Here is a 13,615-nt window from a genome sequence, read left to right as displayed (position 1 = left end):
TCTGAACAGCTGCTCACATGTCACAATTTCTGTTATAATTAATTAAACATTAAGGAATTCTGATTACTGAGAGACAGAACCAAGCACAACTCCTAGTTTGCTCATTTATAATTGTAAATTGTATAGGAATTAACAGAAGCACTTGAATTTGTAAGTAGATTCATTGTTTTAAATCCTACAATTATGGGAATCAACGATTTACGTATGCGTTCACAAGGGAATTATTAAAATCCACAGTTAAAAATCAGCATAAAAGTTGAAATGATCTTAATCATGCTCAGCGTATCCATATAATCATGTTTGAATCCTGTGCAAAGGTAAGTGCTACTCACTAGTCTCTGGCCAGACAGCACTTCCAACAGAGCCAAGAGCTTCACCCCATCTTTGATGTCCTCAAAAAGGTCGTTAACCTCTAGTGGTGGTTTATGCTGGAGGGGGAGAAGACAGAGCTTTGAAATGCAGAAACAGAACATCATGAAAATGTAGCGTAATTATAAATATATTCATCTGTGCAAGCAAATGCATTTAAAGAACCAGTAACGTTGCACTGTTGTTGATCCTTCGGTGTGAAAGGATATTGGTATTCTAACCCATTAGTAGGGAAAAGGAGAAACCAAATGGTGCTTGTGGGAAACAGGCTTGTTGGCAACAACCATGGAGCCTCCCTGCAGCTGAAAAGATGCTGCCTTTTCCTCAGCAGTGGCCCGGTGCCCAGTCCTGAGGCGATGGTATTCGTTTAACCCTAACTGGATACTGTCTCCTGGTATCATATCCGCACAATTACAGCGCCGCACAATCTCCAAGTTGAGTGACAGCGCCGGAGCCTTCTGTATTATACAAGGCATTCCTACGTAAGTGAATGAAACAGATGTGTATTTATTTGACAGAGAGAAGATGTAATTAAAAGGAAAAGGTCGCCACGGGAATTCTTTATTTGGCACTGTATACAGGCCATTTCACAACTCAACATATTCCATGACAGGATGCAGTTGGCTGCCTATTTGGGGCAAAGCAGTGTGAAGAGGCGAGCGTCTGTCTTGTTATTCCACACAAGGCCCATTAGTGTTGTATGATTACACAGAGTTATGTGTTGAGAGAATTATGAATTAAATATATAAATCAATTATTTGACTGGGAGAATCTACAACTACTATATCCATATCAATTAAAAGGAAAAATAAGAGTTATCTGATTTTCCAATGATACTGCTAATGTGCAAAAATAACCTGTGAAATTTGAAAGTTATTCCCTCCCTGGAAAACAGTCACATGAGACTTCTTATCTGTGGAAAAACAGCGAAAATCACTGGAAAGGTGCTTAGTAATACAATATCAGAGGAAATGGAAACAAAGGCAGCAGGGAAAGAGTGGCAGCTGGAGGAAGTCCAAACTTAGATAAAACACACTTTCACCCATTAAAAAAAAAGAAAAAAGAAGATCCAGTTCAAACCAATATTCATTATTGTTTGATGTGAAGGAAAACTATACCAAAGTCACCGCAAGAAACCTTTTTGTGCACATGAAGAGTACAGTAAATATCCCTAAATCAGCCGGTCTCCATCTGCAGTGTAAACATGACTGGGAGCTCTTTCATGATGTGGCTTATGCTACATTAGTCCTATTGGTATGCACAGTGAGTGTGCTCGGGCGCAGTGCATGAATAATGAAGAATAGACCAACAGAGCTACTCTACGTTGGCCGACCACATAACTGAGATTCTTCTAAAGTTTTAGAAGCCCTGCTTTGAACTATTGTGGGCAGATCAGGCCCAACAAAAGACCCCTCTAAACCAGATCTCTTTGCCAGGTTGCAGGCTTAAAACTCTGAATCTGTGTCTGAGTAGCTGGGCACTCTGCTGTGTCATTGGTGTTTACAGTTTAAGTTTACCATATTCTGGATTTTCTTAACAACTCTCCTCTCTGGGAAGTGTTTTGGCCCATTTCTGATCTACGGTTCATCTTATTGCTTTGGGTATAAACTAATAAAGCCAGTTATTTTTAGGGTCACAGTGTGATGTATAACAGCATGTAAAGCTGAGTGTTATTGTTGTTCCCTCGGTGCTTTGTAATTTACATGCATGGACCTATGAAGCAGACGACTGCCTGCAGGGAACCGTCCTCACCCCCTTGCTCTCCATCTGCACACCGCATCACTGTCCCTGCCAATCCTGTCTCTACAAATACACACACTCACAAACACTCATGCATATAGCACACGAATATCCAAACACCCACGCACATACCAACAGTCACACACACACATAGGCCGACAAACACCTAACGCACAATAAATACATCCACCACCCCACACACCGGCCTCTGAAGAACTCCATTAAGCCCTTCCCGTGTCCACACAAACACACTCCACTCGTGGCCCAGAGGCTCATCTGTGTATAAGTGCTTCTAGTGAGATCCTCTGCCTCTGAGCTCCATCACATCTGTGTCATCTTTGCAGCGCAGCAACAAGCAGCAGCCTCTGCCGTGACCTTTTCAGGATCCCCCTCCTCTTTCAGGATAACAAATACTGTATGTACCACACGGAGGGCGTGCTCCCACACCATCACTACATCCAGGAATAAACAAAAACCTGCTCCATCAAACATGATTTGATTCTGAAGGCTTAAGAAACAACGTATATTATGTCATTACTTGCGGCTAAGTGGATAAATCCAATCATCTTGTGCAGCGTTAATACAGTAGAGGCTATTATTGTAGCTCATCTTCCAGCTACATGATCATGATGAGCAATAAAACATCAACAATGTCTCTGATGAGAAGGGTCAACATAGCATAGCTCTCCCACAACTTCCTTGTGATGTAATTGCCTTCACAGTTTGTTTAACATGAGCACTGACGAGCTTGTAAAAACCCTACGATCTCTACGCCGGTGATTGATGAACGATCGCTGCGTGGTGTGGTAAAGCAAGTGGAGAGAGCATTGGATGGAGATTCCCACTTACCTTCGCTAGATGAGAATTGATCCATTTTGTGAAGGTTCTCTTCTGCACCGCCTCTTGCTCATCTGAAAGTAAACGGCACACAGCGCATGTCAGTACATGATAGACGCCACATGCTCTTGACTGTTGACTGTCGAGTCTAAAAGCCTCACACACACCAGAGGAGCCGGTGATATTGATAGAGGGCACAACAGATGGGAGAGAATGGATGAGCAGAAGATTAAAGATGTGTCTTTGCAAAGAAGCTAATTGATTCTACATATGGATGTTGATACCGCAGAAATATAAAACGCATAAAAAATTAATCTCTGTAGGACTCCCCTCCACCCCGGCCATAATCCTACTTTATCCAACCTCACACTACATCTTTTCACACTGCCGCTGGGATGTTGAGTGGCATTGCGCCGGGCGTGAACTAAGAAGTATGTCTAGATCTGTGCAATGTCATTAACGCAAGCTTGTCGGTGTTAGTGTGATGGATCCTCCTCTCAAAAAAAAAAAGAGGTCATATGAGGAGATTAGAGACTGAGTGGGGAGGAAATTTCAGCCAACACGTCTCGCGAGCCCCTCTGTGTTCAGTAATAACATGCGTGATTGTTCAGGTCACCCTCAGCCTCTTTTGTAGGCCTATTAATATATTCAGCCACACAACCTCATGCATTATGCAACGCCTATAACAAAACAACTGATTTCTTTTGCTGTAGTGATGCTATTGTCGCGACAAGGACCGAATCCTAACACCCTGTCACGCATGCCGGCAGGCTACTGCTGCACACAGTGGCCATTTTTAAACATCCACCCATGGAGATATAGATAGTGGTCACGTGTTTAAAGAAGCAATGAGAAGGCTATACAGGGAGCAAAAGAACGTCAAGTTAACCCACAGGCAAATGCTTCATCACTGATGCACAGGGGATGCCCACTGGAGCATATAGCACACACATACAGATGTACACACACAACACAAATACACACACAAGCAGCACACATACAGCTGTGTTTATGCAGCATCATAACTAGTTCACAGAGCAAGGATTCACCTACACACTGTTAGCATATGTTACATCCCATATTAGCTACACAGATGAGAGATGAAGGGTGCTGCTGCCCTACTTACCACGGAGATACTGAAAAAACCCAGTCACCAGGTTTAAAGAAGTCTTCCTGACAGATACATCCTTATAGTGAGCCATTCTACACCCCACTCTCTCTCGGCTTTTTCCCTCTGCCTTTCATGAGTTCCAGCATACATATATATATGCATGTGCAGAAAAAAAAATAGGATCCACAGTGGAAAAAGCTGGGATGAAAACACACAGCTGTCCTTTCCCCCCTTCTTTTCTCTCCCAGCAGGAAGCAAAACAGATCTGGCTGCCTGGTTTCCCCGGTGAAAGCAAAAGAGCTGCTGGAGGCTGTGATGAAAAACGTCCCCTCCTCCCTGACACTCTAACACACAGACACACTGACACACACGCGCACACAGACACACACACATACACACACGGACGGCAGGAGCAGGGAGGAAAAAAATCTCTAATAGATAGGGTGATTTACAATCCCATCCTTCCTTCTTCCTGTGTTTTTCCCACCCAGAGGAGCCATGCCTGTGTGTGGATGTGCACAGCCCCCGCTGCACTGCCTCGCTGTATCATCGTACCGTCTGAGGCTGGAGAGAGATCAGCTAGATGCATGGCTCCACCAATCAGCTTTTTGGGAGGCGGTGATGTCACAGCCTCGGTTGCATTATCCCCATTTAAGCTCGGTTTGTGTGTCCATGTGTGTGTGTGGTGGTCCTGTGTTTGCCCATAAGATTTGTCTAATCTTCTTTGAGACTGGCACATTTAAACAGCATTACACTGTCTAAGGCACTGATGAAAGAAATACAAAAATCTATTAAATAAATAAAATAAAATATAGATTTTTTTGTGAAGTTTAAAGCTGTAATGTTAATTTAAGACCCCACAGACCTGTTAATTAGATAGACTGCTGCACAAAGCTCACCAGGGTGCAACATTGTTTAATAATTAATGCTGAGTCCTATGAATGACATCTACCACCTGCTCTCTCTTTTACCCTCTCAGTGTCAGTGCTATTGTGACGACACAGCAGACACACCCACCCAGGGATTCCCTTTACATGTACAGCATCATGTAAAAACAGTAAAGCATATCTATTTATGACCTGCAAAACCACCAAAACAAAACCACTTCAGCTTCTGTCCAGTGTATTTTTTCTAGTGGGCTACTACTCAGCTCTTCTGAATATAACACACAATAGTGAATAAGTACGGCACTTGATAGCTTATCATCTCCTGCAGAAAAATCCCTTTATTCTTTCAAGACCACCGGCATACTAAAAGCCTTTCTGATAAACTAAAAATAGGCCTGAGCTTGTGATTCTATTATTACTGCTCTATAGCCTGCTAGTGGAACTGGCCCAGAAAAGCTATTTGGGTGAAAATTGAGTTTTTTGTTGTTTTTTCTTTTTACTTTCAAAAAAGCAAAAGGTTAGAAGTAGCAGCACTATTAAAAACACTGTTGACAGCTGCATGCACTGAGAACAATGAGCTTTTAGAGACACTGCAATCCAATCAGTGCTCAGTTATTTATGACCAGCTAAGACCTTATCACAAAAAACCTTACATACTCAAACTGGTCTGGAGGACAAATGATAAAAATATAGAATTATAATATTAGGCATGTAATTAATTGTAAGTGAAGCCTTTCCAACTGTTTAATGTTTAATGAACATATCTACTTATCTATTTAACCCTTAACATGCATCCCCTCAGAGACCCTGTTTAATCTACATGAATTATGTTCACATTAATGCAACTTTTCATAGCACTGATAGTTCAAGTAGTTAAATATTACTAACACATCCAAATAGAACTGTGGATGGCATGTTTATTTTACTTGCACTGTTTTTTTTTGTTTTTTACAAAAGTCAATTTTTAAATGTTAACAAAAATAAGCCAAAGCAACAACAAGCTGTTCAATACTTGTAAATACTGTAAGATTTTGTAAAAGTAAAATCTGCAGTGCAAGTGCATCAGAAATGAGAAGTATCTCCTAGATATAAAATCAGGATTTATCTGATTTGAGAATTGGTACAGTAAATGAGAAATCTGACAAAGTTTTCAGTGTCTCAACAGTGTTTTTGAGACTCTGTGCTGCATAGTCAAAGTACTGAGGCTCAATACGCCAAACTGACTGTCATCTCAAGACTAAAAATATGAATATTAAAGGGAACAAAAAGAATAAAAAAGTACAACTGATAACTTTAAGTTATAACTTCAGTTCCTGTTGCTCAGCGCTTTATCCAACTAGCCATTAAGGAACTGTCCAGAGTCCTGAACATAAATGGTTCACTTTGTGCAATAATAAGAAGATGGAGTTAATTCCAAAGCAGAGAGAAGAGAAAACCCATCAAGGCACATCACCAGCTAAATAGCATCTCAATGATGAAGCACGGTGGTGGCACCATTATGGTTTTTTGGGGGAGGAGGGGTCAAACAAGGCACAGAAGATATAAATGGAAACCCAGTCAAGAGAAATTACTAACACAGAGACTGACTCATTGGTTCATCTTCAAACTTAACAATAACCCAGGACAGCACAGGATTGGCTTAGGGACATCTCTCTGTGGATGTCCCACTTGAACCCAGTCCAACACCTCTGGAGAGACTTGTAAATGGCTCTCCACCAACACTCCCCATCCAACCTGGCAGAGCTAGAGAGGATCTGCAGAGAAGAATGGCCGAAAATCCCCCAAGTGAGGTGTGCAAAGCTTGTTGCATCACACCCAAGAATACATGACGCCGTAGTCGCTGCTAAATGTGCTTCAACAAGGTGCTGAGTAAAGAGTCTCGATACTTATCATGTGCCAATGTGATATATCAATATCTCCTTCACAAAAACCTTTACATTTCTATTTGTATTGATTCTTGAGTGTAGATTGTCAAGACAAATTTAGCATAAGGGGTCTGAGCACTTTGCGTAATAACTGACAAGCATGACATCCTCATGTAAAACTGCTCACCATCATTGAGTCATTATGTCACGGCCATCTGACTTAATTAATTTTGATGTAGTACTAGTAGCTAAGTGGCAATTAAAAGTGGATACCCCAAGCAACAAGCAGCACACAGTGCATCAAACCACTAACACATCTGAAATTCACATGAGTAATGGAGTACTTAAGGTGATCTTAGGATAGATGATACCTTTGGCAAAACTGTGCTGTGGGTGCTTGGCTTCAATCGCCTGTGTTGGTCATCTGGGAGCGCTGTAAAAGCCTACTCACTCACTCTGTTGTTTTTCCATTTAGTCGACAGCAGCCCTACTTTACCTCAGAGAGGCCAACAACAATTAGGCAGGACAAGAAACTATTCTGCAGCTGGACTCGAGCCAGTCCACTCCGAGATTCCGACAGGAATTATTACTTAGTGAATGGTTTCCTGATGTTCAAAACAACGTGACAGGACCGTAATCTAATATTCAGAAACAGAACAAATAGACATAGGGTTACAGAACAGATATTGTGTTGTTTAAACATCGACTGTCTGCAATAATAAGTATTTAAAACAGCCTGCAGCACCTTGGCTTAGCTCAGTGTAGAGTGGAAATTAGGCGTGTGTGTGTGTGTGCGTGCATGAGATCATATCAGTGTGATGGCTGTCTGGGCAGCTGTTACTGACACTGTGGAGTAGAAGCATCTCTCACAGCTGACAACATGCAGCTTGGCTTTATTCTTATTGTCCTTTTTACTTTTTACACCAGCCGTGATTGAGCAGCTCCACCCTCTTGGCGAACACAGGCTTCGAACAGTGGGTGTGCTTCTTGCACAGCAGTTCTCAGTGTTTTTGGCATGACCTTTTACTGCAACCTTGTGTTACTGGCTTATTTAAGATTAAATATAAGATATTTAGAGCATCTCTAAAAATGTGCTTTTCTATGCTTCATATCATTTGAACTGAATGTCTTTGTTTTAGGGGGATTTAGCCTAAACATTGAAAAACTGAAGATGTCACTCTGGAATTTTTCCTCAATTTTTGCATTAATCTGTGAATTAAAATTATTAATGATTTCTGCAACTCCAGTGATGTTCTTTTTCAGGGTGTGTCACTTGATCACTGATCACAGGAAGCAAAAAGACTAAACACTGCATAACATTTCACAAGTAAGTACTGGAAATCTGAGACAAATCTGAAAAGATAATGATCAGAAATAGGCTTATATCAGTGATTATATAAATTCAGATCAGACTGCATGTCCTAATTTCCATGAAGGAGCTAAACCATACTTTGAGACGTCACCACAAACCTTTCACCAGCTGCGTTCCTTCATATCCTGTTTGACACACACCCTCAACTAAACTGAAACCCACAAAGACCAAGTCATAATGCTCCTGTCATGCGAGATCAAGAGATAGACGTCAGTTGTATCCTGAGGGCATTTAAGGCCATAAGGTGTTGAGACTCCTTCATCATATGGCCCTGGAACCAAACAATATTACAACAAGAAGAAGTTGTATTAAATACAAACACGAGCTTTTGGTTTCCCAAAGGTAAAATCTTGAAATTGTTTGAGAGCTTTTGTTGTATTAGACTAATAATCAGTGAGTTTTCATGACTACGGGCAGGTTGGTGTCAATAATTCAACACCCAGATGGGCCCTAGGTCAAATATGTGCGCCATAAACCTCCCTGCAGGGTGCCTTTAATGACAGGAAGCTGCACAAAAAAAAGAAAGAAAAAAAGGACTGTTTCGTCTCTCACCTAAAGCCACTGGCACAATAATGTCTTCCAGATGTGACATGACACCAAACTCCACTTCCTGTAGTGAAACAAGCGACATGGGGCTGGCACTTTAGGCCTGTGTCACTGGTAAATTGAATACATTTTCACCCACAAGGCGTCAAAGATTTACTGATTGTGATGTATGACAGGTCAGACATCTTAAAAATATATTGTTAACTTAAAGACTTAAATGCTGCTTTGATTCTCTTTGAGTGGGTTCATACAGTCTTGCAACAAATAAACAGATAAATCAGAAATAACAGGTGTTATCGGTGATGACTAATTTCGCCCTCATTGTGCGTGATAACAAGTAAAATGGAAATAGATGTGCAGTCAGTGCACCGGAAATCAAGTCTCTCTCTCTCTCTATGGCAGGAACTGGGCACTGGCACAACCACAGAGGTATTTCATAACTGTAGCTATGGTAACAAGCTATAACGTGTAAAATTTCCTGGCATACTGTACATCCAGAAATACATCTGAACTGAAAGCAGAAGCGGATGAAGCCAGACATGCGAGGAGAAGGTGGTAGTGGCCTAATGCCCTTGTAACAAAAGGGGGACACCAACAAAAAGAGACTCCCGCCATCGATCTGTTCTCTTACCAAGGGCAGACAGGGTGTCAGGTTTTAGTGTTGTTCAGTGCATTGTCTGTGCATTCATGAAGCCGCAGTTGTTGTGACTCGGTATCTCGTGTCAAGACTCGGGGAAGATTAAATGTTTCTGATGCATCTTTGACTAAAAGAGCTCATTTTTGACCCCGTAATCAAAAAAAAAAGGGGAAAAAAAGTATATTCCTTCAAAAAAAAAATATTGTTTGTACCAAAAAAAAGGTGTTAAGTTATTTTTATAACTTGGTGCTACTACTGTGAGAAAATGCTTCTTTGCAACAACCTTGGCTTCGTAGTCGCCAAAGAAAATCTGATTTAAGGATGTGAAGACGAGCTCATCAGAGGAGCGCTCTGAATCATGTGTCGAGATCAGGAGTTTCACAATATCACCTAAATAAAACGAATCATGTTCCTCTAAATAACTTAATTGCCCCGTCCAGGCCGGCCACACAATGCAGTATGTCTTTTTGTAGTTTGGTCACAAGATATCACAAGAATGAACATTGAATTTCTTATTATTGCAAATAAGATTACGGGCTATCTTGGAAAAAATAAACCTGGTGACAAAAGATACCATGTGCACACAAAATCAAATTACCTAAATGTGTAGTTGAAAGGCTACAAGTGTATGAGAACATGTATGTTACTTTTGATCTTTCAAGTATTTAAAAAGATGCCGTGTTGTATTTTTTGTACTTTAAATCTTTATCAGCATCAGAGAATCCAGATTTACAAGAAACTAAAACATTTAAGTACACAGTAAAAAGACAATTTCTTAACTGGAAGCCTGTCCTGTTATGACTATTGTCATCCTTGAGGGCAATAAGAAGAAAGAAAGTTTGATATTAACAATAAGTTTTCTACCTCTATGCCTAAATAGCTCCTATGTGAGTGGGTCTGTGAGAGGGCGTGTACGTAAGCATGAGTGTGTGAGCATCCTGCGTTGCAAAAGCTGACAAACTTCAGATGGGCACGCGGCCCAGGCATTGAATCAGCACAATACTAGTGTGCAGCAGCGCTGGAGGAGAGAGTGTTTTGTCTTTAAGCCAACGGAGCCAAAGAATGACACTTACCCTGCAGTTTTTGCATCACATTAGCAATGTTGTCCATAGACGCCCGGCCGAACTGCCGTGGAGAGGCCATGTCGTCTCGCCGCAGCTGTATGACAAGGTGGGTCACTGATGCTGATGATCCTTCACAACAGTCCTGAGAGGGACATCCCCTCTGCCCCTCCCTCGCTATCTCTCTCCTTCTCTCTCTCTTTCTCTCTCTTTCTCTCTCTTTCTAATTTCACTGCAGGACCAGGCCCAATTGAATCTCAGGTTTCATGCAGGGACAAGCAGGTTTACTATCCAATAGAAGCACGTCTTCCTTTCATTGCCTAGGAAAGAGAAGCACATTAAGACGGTTTCAAGTGAAGCCACAACAAGCAGTTATTTTACTAAACTGTTTATCTTGAAAATCAACTTTTCCAGCAAGCAACTGTTTTTCTGTTCATAGTGCAACTAGTTAAAAAAAAAAACAGACATTGCACAATCATAGGTTGAACACAGTTGGCTGTTGTTCAAACTTCTTCATTCTTGTTTGCAATTTTGAAGTTTAATTTTGTCACTGCTACTTGTAATGTTATTGTAAACAGAGCAGCGATGCCAATTTCATGATGATTTCCCAAATTGGCAACTACAGTACAATGCCAAATGAGGTGGTCTGTAGTTACTTTGGTTTACTTCTGACAAATAACAGCAGGAAAAGCACCGGCGCAAATAATGAAATGAAGAAATCATCACACTTATAGCTCTAAAATAGAGCTACTGTTATGGCTATAAATGACACCTGTGGTTTAACACCCAGCAGCCTACTCCATGTATGCAAACGTCATCTTCACTGTATGAATCCTACTTTACACAGTATCCAACCTTAGACAATAGTTCATTTACATTATTTAAAACTACAGGCCTATATTATTACATATCCTACATTAATTACCAGTTTCTTCAGTATGACTTTTGATACAGGCATTTAAAGTTGAATGTCAGTGAATTTACAGAAAGACACAAATATGAATGCAGGCCTAAGCAAATATAAACACATGCAAAGTCAAATCTCAAAGCACAGGGTAAGTGTATTCAACATGAGCAAACTTACGGACGCAGTGGGAATTAAAAGGGAAGTTAAATCGAAGAAATGTCGTTGGTCAAAGTTGGTGAAAATGATTTCCCTCCATCGACTCCATTAGGATTTAACTTTGCGTTGCAGTGCAGGTGCACACATTATAATGTCGACAAAGTTATTAGATACTGAAGTGAACGAGTAGTTTGGTTAGGTTAGGTTTGAATGGTGGTGAGGTGGTGTGTGTGTTTTGTGTGTGTGTAGCTAATTAGCGCCACTTCCACACGAGAGGAAGTTACTAAAATACCGCAGAACCAGAGAAGAAGCTGCACAAGAACTAAGATGAGTTAACGCTAAAGTAAACAAGAACTTGACAACCATCAACCTCCACACAAACATTACAATACCGGTGAAACACAACGTTGCATCTGGTGTGTCATCTCTTACCACTGTGAGCCCGGCGCGATGCATGATAACTTTACAGAGGAAGTGTCTGTTGTGTGAGTGTGTGTCTGTGTGTTTCCTCGTTGCTAATGGTAACTGTGAAAATGAAACACGGAGAAGTGAAGTGAAGTGAGGTTGGTGCCTGGTGGTGAGCACGAGAGGCAGAGCGGCGCAGCGCGCGGCGGCGGCGGCACGCACTGCAGCTGCAGGAGGAGGAGGAGGAGGAGGAGGAGGAGGAGGTGGTGGGGTCGGAAATGGACTAGTTCCTGTCCTGTTAATATTTACAGACAAAAGCCTTTATTCATTCCCCGGTTCATTTCAGCAGAGAGGAATCCCCCCGGTACTGTATGTTTCATTCACTGTCTGTCAGGCCAAATGATGATAGGGGACACAGTCAGGGTGACCCCCAAAAAAGTGAATTTGTATGTGTGTGGGACAACCCAAACCAATGCGTGGTAGGCTGGTCGAAAATTTTGATAGATTTTATCGAAGTTTTAAAAAATAAACACAGACTGCAGGTTGTAGGTTCATACTACTGTGTTTTCATCCCATAATGTAAGACTGAAAAGTAACTTTCCTTGCAGAAAATTTGACACTGTCCATAAAGTTCAATGGGGTTCAAATCCAAACAGTATGTTTCCTTGGTTAACAATATCTGCAGAGATTGCTATTGTTTTCTTATAGCCTTATGAAGAGAAAAGTATTTGATATGATCAGAATCAATTGTGTTTTGTCTCATTAGTAAATATCATCAGGAAGTGTAAGATGATAGTATGAAGTAGCCTACCTGAGGACTCAAAACATCCAACTTTACCTCAGTGGGTAATGGCACTGATGGAGTGGGAAAATCAGAAATAATAGAGTTTAACAGAGTTAATATATTTCAGCTGAGTCTGATAGAAGTACAGATACAGTAATATATTTATAGTTAGATTTTATGGTATATGTCACAGATGTGGGGCCCACTGCCCTTTATAAACCCCTATTTTCTATGTGAATAAGAACATTTATTATTATTAGAGAGGTTCATGCAACTCCTGTTTGAGTTGGAAAATAGAGTAGGCTACAAGAGCATCCAGGATTTTCAGGATTACAGCTAATGTGGGACTATTACTGTGCTTGCAAGATTGTGTTTTCACTCAACCATAAATTATACACATCATATCCTTAAAGAATATTATACAGTTGTGAGGAGAATTTGGGCCATATTAACTTATTCTCGAAAACTTTTAAGAGTTCTGGGAATAAAGTTTTGGGAATGAAATGAGTCATCACTTCAAAACATAATAAAATATGTAGCTAACAGTGGATACAGTCCTAGGCCTACATGAATGTTAAAGCTAAAGTCACTGCAATTTTCTGATCAAGATGCCCCTCTGTACAGCTAACATGCTACCCCATAATTAACAGGAGAATCTCAATAACCAATTCTAATGCAACCTTAATCAACTTTACACCCTGTAATATGTTTCTGGGATATCAAAAGATTTACTCTTTCATGCACATCATGAAAGCTGCTGACTGAGTGTACAAACCTGCAGTACGTGAACGCCACCTGCTGGACATCTGTGTGTTAGTAACCTCTTAACTAAACATTTACAGTAGGGAGGTTACCTCATTTAAACCCTCAGTTTTTTCAACGCAGCCTTATTAAAATCAATGTTTACGTCACATTAAAGAAGAGGAATAGTCAGTCAG

General features: G+C 40.8%; 1 protein-coding gene across 1 annotated transcript in view; it reads right to left on the bottom strand.

Annotated features, from left to right (window-relative positions):
* The window catches only part of syne1b (spectrin repeat containing, nuclear envelope 1b), a gene marked incomplete at its 5' end in the record, with an annotated part of 71,632 nt that extends 67,484 nt beyond the window's left edge, over positions 1–4,148 (bottom strand). Inside the window, 3 exons of the mRNA XM_083998852.1 lie at positions 333–428; positions 2,959–3,020; positions 4,073–4,148. Coding sequence (XP_083854978.1) covers positions 333–428; positions 2,959–3,020; positions 4,073–4,148 — 234 coding nt within the window. The remainder of the gene's footprint in view (positions 1–332; positions 429–2,958; positions 3,021–4,072) is intronic.
* Between the last annotated feature and the right edge of the window lie 9,467 nt (positions 4,149–13,615).

Source organism: Trachurus trachurus (genome assembly GCF_905171665.1).
Source record: "Trachurus trachurus genome assembly, chromosome: 22".
NCBI lineage: Eukaryota > Metazoa > Chordata > Actinopteri > Carangiformes > Carangidae > Trachurus > Trachurus trachurus.
The sequence above is the reverse complement of the archived record's forward strand: the minus strand, read 5'-3'. Positions and strand labels throughout refer to the sequence as shown.